General features: G+C 45.1%; 3 protein-coding genes across 3 annotated transcripts in view; 2 read left to right on the top strand and 1 right to left on the bottom strand.

Moving 5' to 3' along the window:
• LOC109910676 (zinc finger protein 721-like) overlaps positions 1-25966 on the bottom strand; it is a 114407-nt gene that overhangs the window by 74208 nt on the left and 14233 nt on the right. The gene's annotated exons all lie outside the window — the stretch shown is intronic.
• Positions 1830-24306, top strand: LOC125480999 (gastrula zinc finger protein XlCGF57.1-like). The gene is made up of 5 exons (XM_048619050.1): positions 1830-1870; positions 4236-5283; positions 16429-17967; positions 20115-20298; positions 22564-24306. The coding sequence occupies exons 2-3, from the start codon at positions 4271-4273 to the stop codon at positions 17108-17110; spliced, it is 1695 nt and encodes a 564-aa protein (XP_048475007.1). The 5' UTR covers positions 1830-1870; positions 4236-4270; the 3' UTR covers positions 17111-17967; positions 20115-20298; positions 22564-24306.
• On the top strand, positions 22734-24306 carry LOC109910673 (zinc finger protein 239-like). The gene has a single exon (XM_048619038.1). It carries the CDS (start codon positions 22734-22736, stop codon positions 23784-23786), a length of 1053 nt encoding a protein of 350 aa, XP_048474995.1. The 3' UTR covers positions 23787-24306.

Here is a 25966-nt window from a genome sequence, read left to right as displayed (position 1 = left end):
CTCTCTCTCTCTAATCATTTGAAGCCTTGTAAACTATCTATTGCTTTCAACAGAATTTTCTTAATTCTGAGCTTGAACTTTGGTTAGGCCACACTTACAGCATGCATTCAATTCTGGTCACCACATTACAGAAAAAGATGTGGAGGTTTTGGAGCGGGTCTTGGAGCGGGTGCAGAAGCAGTTTACCAGGATGCTGTCTGAATTAGAAGGTATGAGCTATAAGGAGAGGCTAGAAAAACTCGGGTTGTTTTCTCTGGAGCAGCGGAGGCTGAGGGGAGACTTGACAAGCGCCTATAAAATTCCGAGATACATAGACAGGCTTGACAGTCAGAGTTTTTTCCCCCGAGTTGAAATGTCTAAAATTATGGGGCGTGCATTTAAGGTGAGATGGGCAAAGTTCAAAGGAGATGTGAGGGACAAGTTTTTTGACACAGAGAGTGGTAGGAGGCTGAAATGCACTGCCAGGACTAGTGGTGAAGGCAGATAGGATAGGGGCATTTAAGGGACTTTTAGATAAGCACATGAATATGCAAGGAATGGAGGGATATGGACCAAAGGCAGGCAGAAGGGATTAGTTTAATTTGTTGTCATGTTTGGCACAATGTAGGCCAAAGGACCGTTCCTGTGCTGTACTGTCCAATATGTTCTAAATTAATTCTGTCCTTGCACCTTCAATAAAATCCTCTTTACAAAACAAGACAACATCTCCTATAATCAGCACTGCCACCCATCTCCTTTCTTTTCTGAACATGTATCTGAGAATATTTATTATCCTGTCTTCACATTAAGCAGCTTTTTGCTGTTGCTGCAGATAGCCATATTCCCAAGTGGCTATTTATGCTTGTAATTTCTAACCTTAGTCACCAAATTTATGCATTTACGTGCAGTTATTTTGAGAGATGAGACCTGCCAAAGGCACAATGAACTGAATGATTTCCTTTGTGCTGGAACTTCTTGAGCCTCTCAATGAGTCTTTCCTTCACCATCCCCTTGACTTTGACATCATTCCTGGTGTAAGATAGCATAAACCTGGAGCAATATTCTAACTGCAGCTAAACCAGTGATTTACCAGTTTACTTCACAAATGTAGGGTAATAGGTCCAAACAACATTTTAAACTTAAAAGAAACCCAATGAACTGTGAATGCTGGAGATATGAAACAAAAACAGAAATTACTGGAGAAACTCGGCAGCATCTGTAGGGAGAAAGTAGAGTTAACGTTTCAGGTGAAGTTCTGAATTTAAATATTTTAATATGGAGCTGCCTAACTGACCAGTTCTGAAGAAGGATCACTGGACCAGAAATGTTAACACTGTTTTCTCTCCACAGATGCTGTCAGACCTGCTGAGTTTCTCTAGCAATTTCAGTTTTTGTACCACATTTTAAACTTGTCCTTCAAGCTTATAGCTTTGTGTGCCTAAAGCACCTGTAACATGCCTAAGATACATCGAGATAAAGTGTCTGATAGATTGTGTGTGATACTGATTACATATACATTCAATGTAGAAAATCCGCAGGCTGCAGCCTCTCATTTTGTCCGAAGGCTGTGCTGGTGGTTTTAAACTCCTCCCTTAATCTTTTACTGTTCCCACAAAAGAAACCTAATGCGGAAGTTAGATTCCGGACATGAAGCCGCCTTTCCCCTTGTTTTCACCACAGAGAGAAAGAAAGAGAGAGACGCGAACAAAATATCAGAAGTTGGTCCGGGAACATGAAATGGCGGTCCTTTTACCCAGCATGCACCGTAGCGACGAAAGCCCTTTATGCCCAGCGCGCGGAACTGTGCGCACGCGCGGTATCGGGGGAGTGCCGGGCATGCGCAGGCCGGGTAATGGCGATGGCGAGTCGTTTGTTTGTGTCTCTGCGGATGGTGAGTGGCGGCGGCGGAGGAGCGGCGCCGAATAACGGGCCGGACCGGAGTGGGGAGGGTCCGTTAATACCCGGTGCAGGTTTCAAACGCCGAATATCAAATCCGCGGTTCTCGCTTTTATCTCTCCGAAGATTTTTTTTGAAACCCCCCCCACCGGCGCCATCTTGTTCCAGCGCACGGCGGCGGGTTGGAGGGGGAAGAGAGTGGGGATTACTGCGCGTGCGCCACAGTCTAGGGATGACGTAAAGAACAAGAGAAGATCATTCAGCCCCTCGAGTCTGCTCCACCATTCAATAGTATCATGGCTCAACTCATCTCAGCCTTAACCTCCGCTTTCCTGCCCGCCCTCCACAAACATTTCAACCCATTGCTGATTGAAAAATCTATCCTCCACTTCGTAGAATCGTTACAGTGCAGAAGCAGACTATTTGGCTCGTTGAGTCCACCCTGACCCTCCCAACAACTTCCCACCCAGACCCACCCGATCCCTGTAATGTTGCATTTCCTGTGACTAATCCACCTAGTCTGTATATCCCTGGACGCTATGGGGCCATTTAGCATAGCCAATCTACCTTAACCTGCAGGGCTTTGGGCTGTGGGAGGGAACTGGAGCACTCGGAGGCAACCCATGCAGATACGGGGAGAACGTGCAAACTCCACAGAGACAGTTGCCCGGGGTTGTAATCGAACCTGGGTCCCTGTTGCTGTGAGGCAGTGGTGCTAACCACTGAGCTACTGTGCCTGGAATTTACTCAATGTCCTGGCATCCACCACACCCTGCAGGAATGAATTCCACAGATTCACCACCCTTTTAGCAAAACAACCAAGGGTAGCATTTATACAATTAATGGTAGGTCTTCAGACAGTGCTGTAGGACAGAGAAAACTAGTGATTCAGGTACTTAATTCTTTGAAGTTTGCCTCACATGTAGAGAAAGTGGTTAAGAAGGTGTTCAGCATGCTTGCCTTCATTGTTCACTCTTTTGAGGACAGGAATTAGACCATCATGTTGAGGTCGTACAGGATGTTGGTGAAGCCTCTTCTGGAGTACTGTGTCCAGTTCTGGTCACCCTGTTATAGGAAGGATATTATTAAGCTGGAGAGGGTTCAGAAAAGATTTACCAGGATGTTGGTGGAAATGGAAGGTTTGAGTTATAACGAGAGGCTGGATAGGCTGGGACTTCTTTCACTGGAATGTAGGAAGATGAGGGGTGACCTTGCAGAGGTTTAATGTCATGAGCATAGATAGGGTAAATGGTGGATGTCTTTTCCCTAGGGTGGGGATTTCAAGACTGGGGACATATTTTTAAGGTGAGAGGAAAGAGATTTACAAAGGACATGAGGGGTAACATTTTTACACTGAAATTGGTTCATGTGTGGAATTGGTGGATGCGGGTACAATTACAATGTTGAAAATACATTTGGATAAGAACATGAATAAGAAATGTTTGGAGGATGCAGGCAGGTGGGACTAGTTTAGTTTGGGAACATGGTTGGCATGGACTAATTGGACTGAAGGGTCTGTTTCTGTGCTGTATGGCTGTATTTTAAGTCTGCAAACCCCTTCTCCTAAATCTACAATGTCTCACTCCAAATTGCCCCACATGATGAAATGTCCATGCCACATTCACTTTGCAATTCCCTTTAGCATCGTATGTGCTTCAGTTAGGTCTCCCCTCATTCTTCTAAACTCCAGAGACTATCGGCCTAAACTGCTTAATCTGACTTCAGAAGACAAACCCCTTGTGTTTGGAATCATAGTGAACTTCCTCAAATACAACTACATCCCTCCTCAAGTTAAGGGACTAACATTGTATGCGATACTCCAGGTGCTGTCTCACTAATGCCTTATACAGTTGCAGCAACACTTCCCTACTTTTATACTCCATTCTTTAGCAATAGATGCCAAAATTCCATTTGCCTTCCTTGTTACCCACTCTACCTGCAGCACTGCAGTGACCCAACAAAGAGGCTCCAGGCTTCCATGACCAGGAGAGAAAATGATTGACTCATTGTGGTGGGTGAAGTGAACCCAGCAGAGAGAGGAGCAAAACTGGGACTGAAGAAAGAGACGGTGCAATGTATTTGGATTTCAGCCTGGAGAAGAGGAGAGTGTGTGGGACAGGGAATTACAGATTTGGGGAGCAGGAGAGAAAAGAATGTTCCTTAGAGACTGGAATTGTCTGTTCTGAATTTCTCCCCTACAGTTACAGTCTCTATTTACAGGAAATTACAAGGGGAGGATTGCAGAAGGGTAACTTAAAGTAAACATCATGTTAAGATTTGACAGTGATTCAAATCATTAGCATGGAATATCACCAGCCTTTGAATATGGAGGAAAAAATGTTTGTCTGTTCTGTCTGTAGGAAACGTCAGTGTTACTGGAAAAGTACCGAGACACATGCACAGCAAAGTGATCGTGTTTCAGTGCACTGACTGTGGAAAGAGACTTAACCAGTTACACAGCCCGAATATAAATCACACTGTTCACAGCGGGGGAACCGCACTTGTGTCCTGTCTGTGGACGAGGCTTCGACAACTTGAAACAAGAAAAGACATCCTTACCATGGAGAAACCGTGGAAATGTGGGGACTGTGAGAAGACATTCCCATGCCCGTCCAAGCTGGAAATTCATCGACGCACTCACACCGGAGAGAGACCCTTCACCTGCTCTGTGTGTGGGAAAGGATTCACTCAGTCATCCAACCTAGAATTACACCAGCGTGCTCACACAGGGGAGAGGCCCTTCATCTGCTCCGTGTGTGGGAAAGGCTTCATTTATTCATCCAACCTGTTGACGCACCAACGGGTTCACACCGAGGAGAAGCCCTTCAGCTGTGTCTCCTGCGAGATGAGCTTCAGGTTCCCATCCAGCCTGCTGATCCACCAGCGGATTCACACTGAGGAGAAGCCGTTCAGCTGCACCGACTGCGGGAAGCAGTTCCGGCACTCTGACAGCCTTGTCGTGCACCAGCGCATCCACACCGGTGAGAGGCCGTTTACCTGCTCAGAGTGCGGGAAGGGATTCATCGATTCATGCCACTTGCTTAGGCACCAGCAGGTTCACACCGGGGAGAGGCCGTTCACCTGCTCAGAGTGCGGGAAAGGATTCACCCAGTCTTCCACCCTGCTGAGGCACCAGCGAATTCACACTGGGGAGAGGCCGTTCACCTGCACGGAATGTGGGAAGGGGTTCACCAGCTCGTTCCACTTACTGAGACACCGGCGGGTTCATACTGGAGAGAGGCCATTCACCTGCTCCCAGTGTGGGAAGGGCTTCACGACTTCATCGCACCTACTGAGACACCAGCGGGTTCACACGGGGGAGAGACCTTTCAGCTGTTCCCAGTGTGGGAAGGGATTCACGACTTCATCTCACCTATTGAGACACCGGCAAATTCACGCCATCGAAAGGCCTATGAAAAGCCCAGACAGCGGGAAGTGCATTCAAAGCTCTGAGGAACTGCAGCCCCATCTGTTGTACAAGGAAGTTAGTACCTAAGATGCTGAACTAACATGAGATAGGCTTCAGATAACTGAGCCTGACCAGCTAAACCAACTGCATCCACAAACTGAAACAAAATCCCACAACTGCCTTCAAGTAAATTATTGAAATCCAAGAAGTAACAGCAGTTAAATATGGGGACAATTGAGAAAGATCTCACAGTTCCAAGCAGATTTAAAATCACAAATACCATAGACACGTAATTAACCTGGATTATGTGGAAGAGACAATTCATTTGGTACAGAATTGGTTCCAGATTGCAGAAGAAGCCCAGAGAAGAACAAGTGAACACGTTTCTTTACTTGGCGGATCCAGTAGCAGATCATATCTTAAGACAATAGAATTCAAAAGAAGTGACAGGTAGTTTTGATAACATTGTCAGAGCATTTGACAAAGCACCAAATGCATAATAGCAATATATGATAGAAGAAATTAGCTTCTAGGACCATCTGTTGACAACTTTATTAATCATCGTTATAGGTTGTAAGAATTTTGAGATTATGGAAAAATGCAACGAGAACAAATTTGAAACAGAATTGTCATCGGAATTTCTTATCAGTTTCTTTCTTGGATGTTACAATCAATAGATTTCACATTTGAAAGGGCTATCCAGATATTGGCGGAATAATCAAACAGTACAAGAGAACAGAAAGCCAATCCTGTTCAAGAGGTTTGTCAGACTTGGTTAACTTTCTAAGGTGCAAAAATACCAAAACCATCACACAGACCAGCTCAAATATCTTCAAGCCCTTTGATGCTCGAACTCATTGTTCCAGATATGGAATTAATTAAACTGTGTAAACTGAAGTAATGCCCAGCTTTATCGCACCAGTGCAACTTTTGTATGAGAATGGTGATTCCCAAAGCATGTACAAAAGTCAAATACTATCTTTCAACCACAGTGCTAGTAAAGAACAAGTGCTTAACATCTTACTGCAAGCTCCTGTGGGGTGGGTAAAAAAAGACAGATGATCAGGACTGCCCATCACTGGAGTATATATCTTCACATTGATGAGATGCTATCTTTGGAAGAGACAACTGAACCTTTCCTGGGGGTGACTCAACTTCACCAGATATGACAGAGATCATACAGGCCATCCAATCCCCACGGCCTGATAATTGTCATCCCAGAGTACTGAAGAAAAATGGCATGAAATATAGTGGATGCATTGGTGGTCATCTTCCAAGACTCTTTAGACTTTATAACTCTTCATTGAGATTTGAGAGTAGCTAATATAACCCCACTATTTAAAAAGGGAGGTAGAGAGAAAACAGGGAATTAAAGACTAGTGAGTCTGACGTTGGTAGTGGGGAAGACGCTAAACTCCATTATCAAGGATTTTACAGCAGAGCATTTAGAAAACAGTGGCAGAATTGAACACAGTCAGCATGGACTTACAAAAGGGAAATCGCGCTCGACAAATCTACTGGAATTCTTCGAGGATGTAATTTGTAGAGCTGTTTGGGGGAATAAGCGGGCATCGTTTATTTGGACTTTCAGAAGGCATTCAACAAAGTTCCACATTAGAGAATAATATGTAAAATTAAAGTGCATGGGATTGGGGGATAGCGTATTGAGATTGCACCATTAGATAGCAGACAGGAAATGAAGAGTTGGAATAAATGAGCCCTTTTCTGAGTGGCAGGCAGTGAGGTACTGCAGGGGATCAGTCCAAGGACCTCGGTTGTTCACAATATATGTTTGTGATTTAGATAAAATGTAATATCTCAAAATTTGCAGATGTCAAATTCCTGGGTGGAAGGATGAGCAGCGTGCAGAGGTGTTGCTTGTGATTGTGGGCAAATGCAATATAATGTGTATAAATGCAAGGTTATCCACTTTGGTAGCAAAAAATAGGAAGGTAGATTATTACATGAATGGCTGTGAATTGAGAGGCAAATTTTCAACAAGATCTGGGTGTCCTGGTGCACCAGTCATTAAAGGTAAGGTCGCCGATACAGCAGGCAGTAAAGAAGGCAAACTGTATGTTGACCTTCATGGCAAGAGGATTCAAATACAGGTTAAAGGAGTTCTGCTGCAGTTATATAGGTCATTGATGAGGCCACATCTCGAATTTTGTGTGTAGCTTTTGGTTTCCTTATTTGAGGAAGGATGTTTTTGCTATAGAGGAAGTGCAGCGAAATTGATTCCTGTGGTGGCAGGACGGACTTATGAGGAGAGATTGAGTCAGTTAGGATTGTATTCAGTGAAGTTTAAAAGAATGATGGGGGAGATCTCGTAGCAACCCATAAAATTCTAATCGGACCAAACAGGATTGATGCAGGAAGAATGTTCTTGATGCTGGGGGCATCCAGAACCAGGGGTCATAGTATAAGGAGTAAATGGGTAAATGGGAAGGGTTTAGAGGCATATGGGCAAAATACTGGCAAGTGGGACTAGATCAGTTTAGGATATCTGGTCAGCATGGACAAGTTGGACCGAAAGGTCTGTTTGACTCTAATGACTCTATAAGGAGACATTTCTTCACCCAGAGAGTGGTGAGCCTGTGGAATTCACTATCACAGAAATTGGTTGAGGTCAAAATGTTGTGCTTTCAAGAAGGAGATAGATCTAGCTCTTGTGGCTAAAGGGAACAAAGGATACGGGTGAGGGTGAGATTGGGTTATTGAATTTAATGATCAGCAGTGATCATAATGAATGGCTTAGCAGGCTTGAGGTGTTGGAGGCCTACTCCTGCTTCTATCTTCTCTGTTTCCACGATTTCAAACTTGATGTGGTGGGGGATGGCAAGTGTTACTGTTCCATTTGAAATGTAAACTTGATTAAAACGAATGAAATTACAACCATCTGACAACCCTATAGCACAGCAGAACACCACTTTAAGCTGAAGGAATACTGAGCGTAGTCTTAAAATACCGGGACCAATGCTATGTGGAAGAAATGTACATGATCAGAAACCAAGCCTCACTTCTGAGCAGAAATGCCTGCTTTGCTCCTAATATTCGTCAGTATGTTAGAGAAGCTTAATCAGCTCAAGGGAGGCGACGGCCGAGTAGTATTCTCACTGGACTGTTAATCCAGAGACCTGGGTGGTCTTTTGGGGCTCAGATTCGAATCCTAGCATTGCGGATGGTAGAATTTGAATTTAATAAATATCTGGAGTTAGGCATCTAATGATGACAATGAAACCATTGCCAATTGTCTGAAAAACCCATCCGGGTTCAGTCATGTCTTTTAGGGAAGGAAACTGCCATCCTTACCTAATCTTGCCTACATGTGACTCCAGACCGATAGCAATGTGGTTGACTCTTGAGTACCCTCTGGGCAATTAGGGATGGGCAATAAATGCTGGCCTAGCCAGTGATGCCATTATTTAATTCGCATGAGTGAATTTAAAAAAAAGCCAAATAAGAATGATCAGTGTAACTTTACTCAACAAAAGGAAGACTTCATAGGTGTCAGAAGAATGTCCGCTGAAATGAAGAGGAAATGTGCACTGCTGTAGATTTAACCACCTTGGTGTCCATCACTCCTTTATGACTGAGAGTTCAGCAGAAACAACAGATTTCACAGGTTTGTGGAATGTTTCAATTTTCTTCCAACTGCACACACATCTTCAAAATCTGTTCATCAGACGTATTTGACACCACAAGGACCAGGAGCTCATGGTGGCCTCGATATGGTCAATCCAGCTGTTTGGAAGTGTTCAAAGTGATGTGATCAAACCTGATAAAATGACTGTGTCATCCAAAAGAATGGAAGAATCGCATGCAAGTATATCTTGTTACAACAGTAAAAAGAAGATCACCTTTTTCAGAAACAGCTCTCGTTTCCATTATAAATTGGGGAGACTACAGATCCTCCGACAGTGACAAATATTCAACAGCAACATCGATGCCAGAGAACGTTCTCTGGGCAAAAGCATTCAGGAATTCAAAGATCCACCAAAGTCCCAGTGAACCTCCACCTGAATGTTTGGACCACAAGCAGCGACTATAACACCATAAAATGTAGGAACAGAAGTAGGCCTTTCAGCCCATCGAGACAGCTTCACCATTTGATGAGGTCGTGGCTGATCTGATGATCCTTAACTCCCACTTTCCTGCCTTTGTCCCGTAACCCTTGATTCCCTCACTGATTAAAAATACCTCATCCTTAATGACCTAGCCTCTACTGCCCTCTGCAGTAAATAATGCCACAGATTCACTACCCTCTGATCGAGAAAACAAAGTTCCTCCTCGTCTCTATCTTTAAATGGGCAACCCACCTAAGTCATTGACCAGTTAGAAATTGGGGGTTGGGGCAGTATATGGGCAATGATAAGCCGATTTTACTTACTTGTAACAGTTTTAAAAATAATGTAATACCCCAGAAAATAATTTTGGGGACATGTTGTGTAAACAATTAGTGCCAGCAAGTGTTAACTGACAGCATTTAATAAGTTCCACCCACCAGCTCTTCCCAGGAGGAGCTAAATAGTGAGTTATTACATTGTTTGGCTTGTTAATTGTTTCTAAGCAGATCATTTCAATAGCAGTAATGTGTACTCGCTTTTGCATATATCCCAAAGTCTCATAAAGGACTGTCATGTATCTCCACTGTAATGTAACTCGCCATTAAGTACTATGTAATAAACCAACTCTCCTCATTCAGACTGAGTCTATCTTCTGCTGAAGACTTTGTGTGGGCATTCTTTCCCAGCTGGTATCAGAAACTTAGGCCAATTCCAAGAAGGATTGGTGGTGATGTATCTACCCATGGCATCACAGATGGCTCTGGTGGACACGACCAGAACATATCACCAAGAAGATAGAGGTCAACAAGATTAAGAGAGGCGTGAATAAAGTGGATAGATACAGGCTTTTTCCCAGGGTGGAAAGGTCAACTACAAGAGGGCACAGGTTCAAGGTGAGTGAGGGAAATTTTAGGGGAGAAGTGCAGGGAAAATGTTTCACGCAGAGGGTGGTGGGTGCATGGGATGCACTGCCGATGGAGGTGGTAGAAACAGGCATGTTAGCAAGGATTAAGGCGCATTTTGATAGACATTGAATGGGAGGCTAACAGAGAGACAGAAACCGTGCATGGGCCATAAGTAGCGGGTCTAAATAAGGACTAGGAATTGGCACAGGCTTGGTGGGCTGAAGGGTCTGTTCCTGTGCTGTATTGAATACAGGACGATTAACATGTTCACGTTGAGATAAGATGCTTCAGGTGCTCTCGCTGCAGGACTGGCGCCAAGCCATTAGGAGCCTCATTTTACAGCAGTGAATCCACACTGGGGAGTGGTTATTTAACCCCTGTGTTCGTGGGAAAGGATTCAGTAATGCATTTAATGCAATGTGAAGTCAGTAGTATCATGAGGTGTCAGTGGTTTGATTTCATTGCTCTTTTCACAGTTAACTCAGATACATGAATAATCCAGGTTCATTCTGGCAGTTCCTCATTCCTGCCTGATTGTTAATAATTCCTGTAACTGGCCTGGTGTTTAATATCCACAGAGGAGATCTTTCTTATTCATTCAGGGGATGAGGGCATTGCTGGTGAGGTAGCATTTATTGCCCAAAGGGCAGTTAACAGTCAACCATATTTCTGTGGTTCTGAAGTCACATGCAGGCTAGACCAGGTAAGGATGGCAGTTTAGTGAAGCAGATGGGTTTTCCTGACGATCAATAACAGATTCACGGTCATCATTGGATGATCAATTCTAGATAATTATTGAATTCAAGTTCCACCATCTGCTGTGATGGGATTCGAACCTGGATCCCCAGAATGTTATCTGGGTCTCTGGATTAACAGTCCAGTGATGATACCACTAGGCCATCGCCTCCTTCACAGTAATATCAGATGGACTAGAAATTCACAGACCAGGCTAAACTCTGGGGTCACTAGCTCAAATTCAATTAATTAAAATAACAAATCTGGAATTGAAGACTAATCTCAGCAACGAAACTTCAACAAACTGTTGTAGAAATCCATCTGATTCGCTAATGCCTTTTAGGGAAGTAAATCTGCAATTCTCATACTCTGGTGTATGTGATTCTGGACCATCAGTGATGTGGTTGACTTTTAACCTGATTTCCGAAATGGCTGACAAATCTCTTCAGTGGGGATACCCACATCCTGTGAAAAGATTGTGATCCCGGAGCCACAGTGTTGCTTTTGCAGCTCCTGTCTGTGATCGGACACCATAATTCAGGAACTCTTGTCAGAATTTGCAACAAGATTGTGAACATTGACTTCAATCCTGAATTGATCTCTGTCACCAGCTCTGCAATCCATTGTCTGAAAGGCCCCATTCATTAACATCTCCGAGTATGAAGCCCTGAATAATCTTTGACAATTGCATTTTTTAAATTGTGGAATGTGGTGTCACTGGCAATGTTTGACTTGCTGGGCCATTTCAGAGGGCAGTTAAGAGGCATTACTGTGGGTTTAGAATCACATGTCCTACACTACTCATCTACTGGCACCCAGAGCGGGGAGGGGCGGACAAGTCTGCGGGTCTTCTCATGGCTTTGCTCCCTGACCTGGCCGCTGGTTACGTCCATGCTTGGGTGTCCCTGGAGAGGGAGCACGCGGAGGTCACTGGCGTGGTTGAGGCCTTTCGAGACCACTGGGAGCCGAGGGCAGTGAAGTGCATTATCAGCCTGGATAATGATATTCTGATTTAGTTAATTGTTTCTGCAGTATAAGTTTATGTTCATTTTCGGTTTGGTGCCAGAAGAAGAGGGCTGTTTTATTTTTCCTTTGTTCTGATTTTGCATTCTTTGGAAGAGCTAAGGGGCTTTTGTTTTAGCCCTGCACTATCCCTTTCCTAGATGGGGATCGGTGTGATGGGAATCTTATTTTTAGTTGAAATGAACAGGGGAATTTCCCTCTTGATTTCAAACTATTGTTGTCCCTGTCCTCGGAGCGTTTGGGGGGGACAGAGCAAAAAGGATTTATTTATTTATTTTATTTTATTTGTTTGTTTGTTTCCATTGATTTTGCTTGAGTTTATTTTTATTTTGGCTCCCTGTGGTCCCTGCCCAAAAGACGTTGATAGGGAAAAATTAAAGAGAGCCATTTTTTGTTTGTTAATTTACTTATTTTTGTTTCTCCCCAGTGTAATAGGGTCTTAATTTTCATTTTAATGAAGTCTAGGAAGCTTTATTTTCCCATTTGAAAGAGTAGAGTGGACTTTGCTCTGTGTTTCACCCGGTGCTGTCCTGAGAATATCTGATGGAGGCAGATTCGGGAGGCCTTGGTTTTTTTCTGTTTACACCTTTTGTTTGAAAAAGTAGAGTCATATTTCGGCCAGATTTGGTTAAGGAGCTAGTTTCCTTCCCTAAAGGGCCTTAGTGAACCCAGATGGACTCCAGACTTTTAAACTGAATTTGAAGTCCATGTGCTGCTCTGCCGAGATTCAGACTGTGTCCCTAAAGCATTAGCCTGGGCTGTTGGATTACCACTCCACTACCCGTACCAGTATGCCACCATCTCGAGCCACAGCGATACCTTCGTTACCTACCTGTGCACAGAACGTAAGAAGTAGAAGCAGGAATAGCACATTCGATCCCTCAAATTTGCATTACCATTCAACAAGACCATGATGGCTCTTTTATCTTGATGCCATTTTCCTACGCTGTCCCCCATCCCTTGATCTTTAATGTCTAGAAATTGATTAATCTGTTGTTGGGTAGAGAAGACCAAATATTCACCAGCCTCTAGGTGAAGAAGTTCTCTTCATCTCAGTCCTAAATGATTTGCCCGGCACCCCTGCCTTATTCTGAGACTGTGTCCCCTAGTTCCAGACTCGCTAGCCAAGGGAAACATCCTGCACCTACCCCATTGAGCACTTTAAGGATCTTGTAAGCTTCAAAATGATCACCTTTCGTTCCTTGATTCTCTAGAGAATGTAGATCTAATCTTTCCTCTGAGTACAAACTCATGTTAGAATTTACCTCACCAGTGTATACTTCTGTTCACTGATTAACCGGCTGGTCTGGCAGTTTACTGTGTGAACAACTTACAATTGAATGTGTCTTCAAAAAACATTAACGTATTTTTCTGATTAAGCATTTCAGTGATGTTATTACACGCCTCTGGAGCAGGTGGGACTTGAACCCAGGCCTCCCAGTCCAAGGGTAGGGACACTACCAGTTCACCACAAGAAGATACAATGAGGAGCTTTAAGAAAAAAGTCAAGTTATGGTCAGAGCACCCCCTGTTCCAGGGCACCCTGTTTAGATACAACAATCTATCGATAGTTATTAGAATGGACTCAAAACTGATTGGCTCCAGGGAGGCTGTCTGACCTCAGGAATTGTCATAGCAACTGGTAACAGGTTCCTATTGGTCTAGAGTCGTAAATAACAAAGAGGTGCCGGTAGTGTCGGGAAGATGCGCAAAATTTTTTGAAAAATTGCAAATTTACTTTGAGAAAGCACACAAGGGCACATTACAGAGTGTGATGATGCTGTGGCTTTAAGAGGTTATTTCGTCCTGGTTATTTTTGAAAGAGGTTGTAAGGCAGAGACGCCGAGCAGTCTACCAAAACCACTTGCGTAAACAGCTTGGGAGACCTTGAGTTTTTGTTTAACAGGCTGAATGGGTGTGGCCAGCTCTCAGATCGGGATTTCCAGGTTTTGGTTCCTCAGTAGGGTCAGAAGTTGTTGGGCTCTCGGCAGAGTTGGATGCTTTAGTAAATGTCTCCTGGCTACTACTCTCTGAATTTTCTCTTGATGTTTTTTCCTTCTGGATTGGAGAACTGCATGTGAGAATCTGTGTCTGAAGTTTCTTTTTTGCCAAGGAGTGTACTTAGGAAATGTTACTACACTGGAACAGTTAATTAGTAATAGTTACTGTATCTACTATTCTGTAAAGTTTTCTAATAGAGTTAGGTTATTCTATGTTCTTCTTTCTTTTGTTTGTATTTTAATGACAATATTTAAATGAATTGTGTTTTGCTTAATGTCGAGTAGTTTGACCAGTCAAATTGCATCTGGAACACTACTTCACGTTTGCTTTTAAAGTAAGAAAAAAATTAGGATCTAGGTTACCTTCTTAAAATATTTTTAGGGGGTTTAGTCTGGTCCATAACACTGAGATCTTTAAATTAGCCAAGGGTGAGAAGTTCAGGAGAACTGGAGTTGGGAGGTAAAGGGGATAGAAGGCTAGAAGTCAACAGGTTGTTAAAGATTTGATTTGATTTAGGTTTATTGTCACATGAAAAACAAGTATGAATACAGTGAAAAGTGTACAATGTCGCCATTCCCAGTGCCATCTTAGATAGAATCCCTACAGTGTGGAAACAGACCAATCAGCCCAACAAGTCCACACCACCCCTCTGAAGAGCATCCCACCCAGACCCATTCCCCTACCCCTGCATTTCCCATGTCTAACCCACCTAAGCTAAACATCCCTGGGCACTATGGGCAATTTAGCATAGCCAATCCACCTACCCTGCACATCTTTGGACTGTGGGAAGAAACCGGAACACCCAGAGGAAACCCATGCAGCCAGGGGGAGAATGTGCAAACTCCACACAGACAGTCGCCTGAGGTTGGAATTGAACCCGGGTCCCTGGTGCAGTGAGGCAGCAGTGCTAACCACTGAACCACCTTGCTGCCCCAAAAGTATGAAGGTACCTGGGTGCAAAATCTTTGGTACAGAAATAGAAAAATAAATAAGTTGAAAAAAGTTCAGTACTACAGTTTCTTCTTAATATGAAAATAGATTATGAAGAAATAAATTAAAAAGTCAAACATTACGGATGTTAGACAGCATCTGTGGAGCGAAATCAGAGTTAGCATTTCGGGTTGAGTGACCGTTCCTCTGTTCTGACCCGAAATGTTAACTCTGATTTCTCTCCACAGATGCTGCCAGACCTGCTGAGCTTTTCCGGCAGTTTCTGTTTTTGTTTCTAATTACAGCATCCACAGTTCTTTCAGTTTTCATTACAGATGTTAGCCTTGGTTAGATTCACCACTCCCTGCTTCCCCACAGTTTTTGAAATTCACTTCCGGTCACTAATCCAGCCTCTCACTCTCCGCCATTCCTGGCAGATTCCATGCCATTCGCTCAGCAACACTTGAGCACAGCTACCGTTGCGAGCTGCAGGCAAGTCTAGGGTGGGGGCGGGTTATTGATGGATCATGACGGATTGCTCAGTTCTGGTCCCCCTGCTATAGGAAAGAATGTTATGAAACTTGAATGGGTTCAGAAAAGATTTACAAGGATGTTGCCAGGTTTGGAGTGTTTGCACTGTGGGGAGAGGCTGAATAGGCTGGGGCTTTTTTCCCCTGGAGCGTTGGAGGCGGAGGAGTAACCTTATAGAGGTTGAGAAAATCATGAAGGGCGTGGATAGGGTGAATAGCCAAGGTCTTTTTCCCTGGGGTGGGGGGAGTCCAAAACTAGAGAGCATAGGTTTAATGTGAGAGCGGAAAGATGTAAAAGGGACTTAAGGAGCAACTTTTCCATGCAGACCGTGATACGTGCGTGGAATTAGCTGCCAGAGGAAGTGGTGGAGGCTGGTACAATTACAACATTAAAAAGGCATCTGGATGGGGTACGCGAATGGGAACGGTTTAGAGAGATATGGGCCAAATGCTGGCAAATGGGACAAGATTAGTTTAGAATATCTGGTTGGCATGGACGAGTTGGATTGAAGGGTCTGTTTCCGTGCTGTACATCCCCCTGTGCAGAACCTGTATATTTGAAGGAACACTGTTTCCTTCTGCTGTTGTCATTTAAAAGGACAGAGATATCGCAAGAGAGACTGATTTCACCGGAGTGAGCAGGTTCTAGAGTAACCACTAGAATGTAGAGGCAGAAACTCTGTTCTGAATTCCTCCTGCAGTTATATTACGTGAATGATTGAGATGAACTTGTTTTTTTCCCAGGGAGAGGATTCGCAGGTGGGAAACCCAGACCTGACAACACATCAATCCGAGAGTCACCCGATTCAGCAGGACCTGATCATCATTGGTGACGTGGAAGGGAAACGCAGTATCCCCAGCACGGAAAAACCGTTCACATGTTCTGGGTGTGGCCGAGGATTCAGCCGGTCGTGTGATCTGGGGAGACACAAGTGTAACCGAACTAGGGCGAGGCCGTGCAAATGCTGGGACTGTGGGAAGGGGTTCAGTTACCCCTCCGAGCTGGAAGCCCACCGCCGCAGTCACACTGGGGAGAGGCCGTTCACCTGCCCTGCCTGCGGGAAGGGCTTCACCCGATCTTGCAACCTGCTGACCCACCAGCAGGTTCACAGCGGGCGCAGGCCATTCACCTGCTCCGTGTGCGGGAACGGGTTCATTCGGATCTCCCACCTGCTGCAGCACCAGCGCATCCACACCGGGGAGAGGCCGTACACCTGCTCCGAGTGCGGCAAGGGCTTCACTCAGTCCTCCGACCTGCTGAAACACCAGCGGGTCCATACCGGGGAGAGGCCGTTCACCTGCTCTGAGTGTGGGGAGCGATTCACACAGATCTCCCACCTGCTGAGGCATCAGCGAGCTCACACGGGTGAGAGGCCTTTCAAATGCCCCATTTGCGAGAAGCGATTCACTCAGGCCTCCAGTCTGCTGAGGCACCAGCGAGCCCACGCTGGGGAGAAGCCCTTCATCTGCTCGCTGTGTGAAAAGGGATTCGCCGAGTCGTCGATGCTACTGAGGCACCAGCGGGTGCACACAGGGAAGTGGTCGTTCACCTGCTCCGTGTGTGGAAGAGTTCACACATCGCTGCACTGCTCCGACTCCGCAGTTATCGCCGCCGTTCGTCAGATTCAGGACTGACCCCATTCATCTTGACACTGCAGTGCTGTTGATGCTGCCACTGCTGACCACAGTGACTGGTCTGGGACACAACAGTATTTGCATTTAATTTACAAGTTTCAGGATGTCTTCTGTGGGCGTGAGCCTCCACAGTCAGCAATGTGATAATGACCAGTGCTGATCTGTTTCTCGTGAGGTTTTGTTGAACGCAAAATATTGGCCACTGGGGAGAGCTTTCCTGCTCTCCTTCAAAATCACAGGCAGATCTTTTACATGGCTTGAGAGGGCAGGCATGGAATCTTGGTGTACCATCCTCAACAAGCCCTTGTGGGACTCCTGCAAAGGATCTTGAATGTTTTTGTATTGCATGAGAGTAACTTGATGAATATAACCTTGTAGGTGTAGATAGACTGGAGCTTCAGTGTACAGACGCTGCTTGTGTGTTTTCTCACTGAAAAACTGAGCCCCAGGTCAATTTGTTGACTGTTCCTCCTGAAGCACAAGAGACAATAGGCCTTTCATCTATCATGCAAAAAGAAAATAGAATTAAGTTTTAAAGTCTTTTCCCAGCCAATTCACACAGCAAAACCCCTCCTCCTCAATCAATTAACAGCAGCATCCTGGAACATGTGGATCATTTCTCATACCTAGGGAGCCGCCTCTCAACGAAAGCAATGTACAGATGACGGAAATTTGTCATCCAGTCCAAACTGCGACCATCCAATTGAGGAAAAGGGCATTTAAAGACCAGGATCTCAAATCTGAGACTAAGGTCATGGTTTACTGGGCAGCAGTGCTCCTATGTACTTTGTAACTCGGAAAACCTACAGCAGCCACATCAAAGCACCAGAGAAACAGGGGGCTTTTGCATGAGATCGGTAGGAATATGCTATTGGATAAAGGGGGCACTGATCAGGTCTGGAGGGTGAGAGAGATTAAATAACAACCATGTCATGGAACTAAAGGCAAAGGCTAACACATTGGTCCAAAGTGTCAATGTCAGAAATGAAGGTCAAAAGGTCTGGTTCAACCCTTCATAAATTTCTGTGAACTTTGGATATCTGCTTGTATACTGGTCAGTTCACTTTTCTGCTGGTGTTGAGCATGATTGAGAAAAGAAGGACCCAACTGGGAAATCTTTTCCATTCATCTCTTTCAGATACAATGTCTTTCTTGTATTGAATTGAATTAGCTTTATTGTCCCATGTACTCAAATGAGGACAGTGAAAAGTTGATAAGTCACTGCTTACAGCACCACCTTAGGTACAAAGTTACCGAGGTACAGCTTCTTCAGTTACCAGATTAGTTTACTATGTGACAATGTCACCAACACACAGCGTCATCTTAGGTAGGGGACCTAGGTGCAATCCTCAGTTACAGAATAGATAAATAATTACAGCTATACACAGTACAACCAATGGTCAGAAAAACAAGAAGTTAAAAAGACAGACATCACAGTCTCTCTTCAAGGGCTCTCCACAGCAAACCAGGGCAGGGGGCCTGGTCTGACTGCTGGCTGCCCCCACTTTGGGCCGCCAGCCCCGTTTCGGAGGTTGAGGGTCAAAGGCCAGGGATGGGTGTTCGAGGCTGAGAGAAGGGTGGTAAAGAGGGAGAAGAAAAGAAAAAGAATAGGCAGAGTGGACGAGCTCTGGCTGGAGCGTCCTACTTTGGCGCCATTACTGAAGCATAAAATTCTTACTTTTAGATTCAATTTCTCTTATAACAAAAGATAGCACCCCATTAACCTTCTTGATTGTGTGTTGTACCCACACACTAACTTTTTGTGACTCTTGTTAGAATGCCTAAATCCCTCTGCACCTTCGTCTTCCGCCATTGTTCGCTGTTTAAGTAATATGCTGATTTATCGTTTCTTCTTGCCAAAATGAACAACTTCACGTTTTCCCAAGTTACATTAAATCTGCTGATTGGGGAGACTATGGCCTAGTCATATTTTCGCTAGACTATTAATCCAGAAACCCCAGGTAATGTTCTGAGGACCTGGGTTCAAATCCCGCTCACAGCAGATGGTGGCATTTGAATTCAATAAAAATTGGGAATTAAGAGTCTAATGATGGCCAGAAAACCATTGTAGATTGTTGGAAAAACCCATCTGGTTTACGAATATCCTTTAGGGAAGGAAACTGCCATCCTCACCCAGTCTGGCCTACGCGTGACTCCAGACCACACAACAATGTGGTTGACTCTTGACTGCCCTTGGGCACTTAGGCATGGGCAATAAATTATGGCCTAGCCAGTGATGCCCACATACCATGAATGAATTTAAAAAAAAAAATCAGTTTGGGAACATGGTCGGCATAGACTGGCTGGACCAAAGGGTCTGTTTCCATGCTGTCTGACTCTAGATACGTTGCCCTGATAGTGCCAGCAGGGCTGTGGATTTAATTGGATAGGGTTCCAAAGAGTGAGTCCAGGCACGAACGGGCTGAAGATATTTCATCTGTATAGCATGGATCTGTAAAGCAATGGATATTCAGTACCTGGGAATGCAGAAAGAACGAGGGAAGGAACGGTCAGTGTGGAATTGAACACAATCAGAGTAAGCACCTTCAGGGCTGAAAAGAGAGAGAGAGAAAGAGACACCAATGAGGAACTCGTTATAAGGTCAGCATATTTCCGTAGCAGACTAATGGTTGCAATCACTTTCAAGATACGAATCAGTGCAGAGCACTCTTTCATTAGGATTCAAGTGTATTTTTAAACTTCATAGAATCCTGACAGTGTGGAAGCAGGCCATTCAGCCCATTGAGTTCATGCTGACTATTAATCCAGAAACCCCAGGTAATGTTCTGAGGACCTGGGTTCAAATCCCGCTCACAGCAGATGGTGGAATTTGAATTCAATAAAAATTGGGAATTAAGAGTCTAATGATGGCCAGAAAACCATTGTAGATTGTTGGAAAAACCCATCTGGTTTACGAATATCCTTTAGGGAAGGAAACTTCAGCATCCCACCCAGACACACTGTAACCCTGTAACACTGCATTTCCCATGTTTAATCCACCTAGCCTGTACATCTTTGACTGTGGGAGGAAACCAGAGCACCCAGAAGGAACCCACGTGGACACGAGGAGAACATGCAAATTCCACACAGTTACCAGAGGGTGGAATCAAACACAGATTCTTGGCACTATGAGGCAGCATTGCTAACCACTGAGCCAACATGTCACCCTGCTCATTTATCTCAATTAGGTAATGATATTATTTTCCATTCAACATTTAAATCAAGGGGGCAGGATGTTTTGAGGAGGGTGTGAGCGTATTGTTTTTTTGCTCAGACCATGGTGGGAATCTGAAAGAGTGGGAGAGGCAGGAACCCTCATTACATTTAAAAGGATCTTAGAACCACTTCCAAGCCAAACAGGACATGGGTCAAGTGCTGGAAGAATGGCCTGAATAATTAGGTGCTGGTTTTTGACTCGATGGGCTGAATGGCCTTTTTTGTGCAGTGGCTCTCTTTGACTCTATTTGATTCTATTACCCAGCATTCCCTGTGGATGTGAATGTCCTCAAACACAGGAATTGCTGGAGAAACTCAGCAGGTCTAGCAGTATCTGTAGAGATAAGCAGAGGTAATGTTTTGATACCAATGGCCCTTCTTCAAATCTGATAGTAGCTAGGAAAAGGTGGGATATATGCCGGAGATTGGGAGGGAGGATAGTGGGAGAGGGAGGGAGAGAGAGAGGGAGATTGACAGTTAGGGAGTCAATGGAATGGATAATAGGATGCTGAGGAGACAGAAAAGCAGATGACAGGGTAACCATAAGAAAGTAAAAATGGGTTGACTGAGCTGAAAGCAGCTCATGTCATGACAGGGCCTAAGGTATGGGGAAAGGGCATGGAAAATGCATTCCTGATTTAAAATTATTGAAGTCAATATTGAGTTCTGATGGGTCCCCACATGGAAAATGAGAATCAGAGAAATTTTACAGGACAGAAGGAGGCCATTCAGCCCATTGTATCTGCACCAGCTCCTGAAAGAGCTGCCCACTCTCCAACCCTGTTGCTGAAGCCCTCTAAATTCGTCACTTTCAAATGTATATCCAGCTCTCTTTTAAAACCTCCTGTGGAATCTGCCTCCACCACTCTCCCAGGCATTGCATCCCAAATCCTAACAACTCTCTGAGGAAAGAGGTTTCTCCTCATCTCCCTCTTGGCTCCCTTGCTGACAATAGGGAAATTGTGACTCCCAGGGACTGACAACCCGACCTGTAGAGTCGTACAGCACAGAATCAGACCCTTCAGTGCAACCAGTCCATGCTGACCATAATCCCAAACTAACCTAGTCCCACCTGCCTGAACTTGACCCATATCCCTCCAAATCTTTTCTATTCACGTACTTATCCAAATATCTTTTAAATGTTATAACTGTACCCGCATCCACCACTTCTGCTGGAGTTTATTCTATACACAAATTACTCTTTGCATAAAAAACTGCCCCCATGTCTTTTTTTTTAACAATCTTTCTCCTCTAACTTTAAAAATATGCTTCCATGTCGTAAGATCCCCCAACTTATGAAAAAGACACTTGCCATTGACCTTATCTATATCTCTAGTGATTTTATAACCAGAATATAGAAATTATAGAAACAGAATATCCTTCTTTACTCTGTCAAAATTCTGAACACATCAATACGGTCACCTTTTAATCTCTGCTCCAATTCCTGTTTCACTAATCTTGCCTTGTATCTAAAAATCACTACTATCATTTCTAGTCATCCTCCTGTGCTGGCCTTTGGGATGTTGATTTTACTTTTGTGAACAAGGGACCTGAAAAGTTGACTCTGTTTTCTCTGTCAGACTTGGCGCTGCATTTGCAGCGATTCCTGCTTTTGTTGCTCATTCTTGTTCCCAAGGTATTTGCTAGAGACTGGAGAGGAGCGTAGTGCGCAGGAGCCGTGCTTAGGGCTCTACTTGGAGTATGCGCAGTTCCGCATCGATCAGAACCGAATGAGAACTGGAGCCGCTTCCGGAACCGAGTGAGTAAATGAGAGAGGAGGGAGGCAGAAAGAGAACGATGGAGGGAGACAGTGATGGGAGAGACGGAGGGGGAATAGAGGGAAGAAGGGAGAGGCGTAGAAGGGAGGAAGGTTAGGGGGAGAGAGAAGAAGGAGGGAGAGGGAGGATGTGAATGAGAAAGGAAGCGAAGAAGGGGTGGAGGGGAGAGAGTGAGGAATGGAGGCAGTTATTGCACCAAGGCTGTTCCCAAGAACAGGCCCTGAGTATATGCCACCTTTGTGGATCATGTTGAGGGCGGGCTGACAGGGACTAGGCTCCGAGCCCTTCCCCGGTGGCCTAGAGTCTGCTTGCTTGGGCTTTTAATCACAATATACAGCAGCTTTCATCGTCACTTTTCCCTGATTCCACTCCACTTAGTTATTAAATTCATCCAGCTCAACCTACTTTTGTTTACGGGTTTTTAATTCCTTTACTTTTGTTTCAAATCAATTTCACAAGGTTGTCGTGGATGGAGTTGGCCAAAACTAACAACCTGAAGAGGTTTCTGATGAAGGGTCTAGGCCCGAAACGTCAGCCTTTCTGCTCCTATGATGCTGCTTGGCCTGCTGTGTTCATCCAGCTCTGCACCTTGTTGTCTCTTAACCTGAAGAGGTGATTGGATTCCGAACATGGAAGGAGGAAGCATCACTCACACTGGGGTGGAAGCATGCACAATCCCTGTGGGTGGGCAAGACTTCTGCCAAGAATCTGAACTCAAGGACCACCAGTGTGGTCGCCCTGGAGTGAAACCCTGGAAATGCATGGACTGTGGGGCAGGATTCCGTTACTTGACTGAGCTGGAAACTCACCGACGGAGTCACACCGGGGAGAGACCGTTCACCTGCACTGAGTGCGGGAAGGGGTTCACTCAGTCGTCCAGTCTGTTAAGGCACTGTCTAATTCACACCGAGGAGAGGCCTTTTAAATGCCCAGACTGTGGGAAGTGCTTCAAAAGCTCTGGCAGTCTGACATCTCATCAGCGTGTTCACACGGACTGGAAACCCTTTAAGTGCGCGGACTGCGGGAAGTCTTTTAAAAGTTCTGGGGAACTGACACGCCACCAGCGGGTTCACACCGAGGACAGACCTTTTAACTGCCAGGATTGCGGAAAGAGCTACAAAAGCTCTGGAAATCTCATGTCCCATCAACGTGTTCACACTGAAGAGAGGCCTTTCAAATGTCCAGACTGCAGGAAGTGTTTTAAGAGTTCGAGGGATCTGATGTCCCATCAACGGGTTCACTCCGAAGAGAGACCGTTTAAATGCCCGGTCTGCGGGAAGGGCTTCAAAAGTTCTGGGGAGCTGATACTCCACCAGCGTGTTCACACCGAAGAAAGGCCGTTCCGGTGCTCTCACTGTGGCACTGGGTTCAAGTGGTCATCGGCACTCACTGAGCACCAGCGAATTCACACCGGGGAGAGGCCCTTCTCCTGCACGGAGTGTGGGAATACATTCACTCGCTTATCCACCCTGCTAAACCACCAGCGAGTTCATACCGAGAACAGGCCGTTCAAATGTCTGGTCTGCGGCAAGTCCTTCAAAAGCCCCACGGAAGTGATGTCCCATCAACGTATCCACACAGACGGGAGACTGTTTGGGTGCTCCATCTGTGGGACTGAATTCAGGCAACCGTCTCAACTCACCAAGCACCAGCATACTCATTCCGCGGACAAGCTATTCTGACTTTGGGAAGGAACTCACTCAGTGACCTGCCCTAGAGACACACCAGTGAGTTCACGTTAGGGAGAGAACTTCTGCAACCCCAAAGTAGGGGAGTGCGATACAAATCTGTGATTTATGATTTCTGTTTGATGTGTTCGCACTGGGGAGAGACCATTCAGGTGCTCTCTCCGCAGGGCTGGGCTCAGCCAATCATCTACCCTCACTATAAATATCAGTGAGTTCACACGATGGGGAGGCTGTTCACTTGCTCTGAGTGTGGGAAGATTCGCTCAGACACTGAACGGAAACCCTTTAAGTGCACAGATTGCAGGAAGTCTTTTGTAAGTTCCTGGGAACTGATACACCACCTTGTGAGAGACCAGCGAGTTCATTAGCAACTGCAGAAGTTGGATTTGCTGTTAATCACATGCTGGACACACCCATGTTTCATTGGGTCTTTTGATTGATGTTAGTAAATTCCAGAACAGTTTAATGTGTGAACATTCAGAATAAAAATCATGTGAATTAGCTTTGCATTAAACCCAGCATGTTGAGTCTTCTTAACATCTCTAATACAAGTGAGTCCCTTTTCAAAGCTTTCTCCCTCTCCCCTCTCTCCTCCAACAACAAGTGTGAGGAGCTCTTTTCCCCAGGGTAGGGGAGTCCAAAACGAGGGGGCATAGGTTTAACATGAGAGGGGATAGATTTGAAAGGATCCTAAGGGCAAATAAGATAGTGTGTGTATGAAATGAGGTGCCAGGAGAAGTGGTGGAGGCCAGTACATTTGAAAGGCATGTGGATGGATACATGAATAGGAAGGGTTTAGAGGGATACGGGCCAAATGCTGGCAAATGGGACTCGGTTAATTTAGGATATCTGGTTGGCACAGACGAGTTGGATTGAAGGGTCTGTTTCCATGCTGTACATCTCTGTGTCTCAAGGATCATCGTCCCGAGTAAGGTTGAAACAAACTGATTAGCCGTCTCTGCTGCTCCCCTCCTTCCACTAGCTCATTGTCAAACTGCCTGTTCCTCCTTGTCTGATTCCTGACCCCACTGCTTTCTCCAGTTTTTCTCCTGTCAGAGTTAACTATTCACTCTTCTGACACTGTCCCTCAAACCCTCATAATAAAAAAAAAATTGACTCCACAGTGTCTGCAAAGACCTTATAATTGGTGTCCATCCAAAGAGCTATCCTTGGTCTGTCTTATTTCTCATCTATACACTCGCTGGTTGACATCAACCAGAAGCAGTGGGTTAGTTTTCACATTATCTCTGTAAACACCTCCAGCCCCTACACTCTATCTCTGTCGCCTCCTCCAGCTCCTGCATCCCTGCCTATCCCTGTAATATGTTTCAGTCCCCACATGCCTCCCTCTCTCTGTGTCATCCTCCAGCAGCTACATCCCTCCCAATATGTGAAACCACCTCCATCATCTCCATCACTTTGTATCTCTGTACCGTCTTCCATCCCCTACACCTACATCTCTCCCTATCTCTGTCACACCCCCAGCCCGTACAGCCTTCCCTAACTCTGTAGCCTCCTCCAGTCCCTATCTCTGTAAGCTCCTCCAAAAGTGCATCCATCTCTATCTATGGAACTTACAAACCTCCCTATCTATCTTTGTAAACTCCTGCAGCCCCTACACTCCTCCTGTCTCTGTCACCTCCTCCAGCCCCCTGTGTCTCTGCAACTTCTTCCCTCCCCTACACCTCTCCATTTCTCTGGAACTTACTCCAGTGCCTACACCCCTCCCTATCTTTGTCAACTCCTCCAATCCTTGCAACTCTCCCTAACTTTGTTATTTCCAATCCCTGCAACTCTCCCCATCTCTGCTTCATCCTCCAGCATGTACAGCCCTCCCTATCATTGTAAACTCTGACAGCAATTACATCGCTCCTGATCTCTGCATCATCCTTCACCAATGTAGGTATTGGCTAGGTGAGAGGAGGAGAATGACATTTGGGATTGAAGTTTCTGATCCACATTAAGAAATAATTCTGGATATTTTGCCAGTTTAAATAATCTCTGAACTTCCTGAGAATTAATCTCTGGAGCATTAATTCTCCATTTCTGACCGCCTCCGTCCCAAACCATCAGCCTGTGCAAGAGGAAGAATTTTAGGCTAACCTTTCAAACCTCACCATCTTCTTCTGATCACTTCCCTGAAGTTCTTTTCATAGCATGGTGTTCCTTTGTAA

The sequence above is a fragment of the Rhincodon typus genome, chromosome 42 (assembly GCF_021869965.1).
Source record: "Rhincodon typus isolate 14 chromosome 42, sRhiTyp1.1, whole genome shotgun sequence".
Lineage (NCBI taxonomy): Eukaryota > Metazoa > Chordata > Chondrichthyes > Orectolobiformes > Rhincodontidae > Rhincodon > Rhincodon typus.
The sequence above is the reverse complement of the archived record's forward strand: the minus strand, read 5'-3'. Positions and strand labels throughout refer to the sequence as shown.

Coding starts and splice junctions, on each gene's coding strand:
- LOC109910673 (XM_048619038.1), top strand. CDS start 22,734: ATGGAAGGAGGAAGCATCACTCACACTGGGGTGGAAGCATGCACAATC.
- LOC125480999 (XM_048619050.1), top strand. CDS start 4,271: ATGCACAGCAAAGTGATCGTGTTTCAGTGCACTGACTGTGGAAAGAGA. Junction 5,284..16,428: donor CAAATTCACGCCATCGAAAG/GCCTATGAAAAG, acceptor AACTAGGGCGAG/GCCGTGCAAATGCTGGGACT.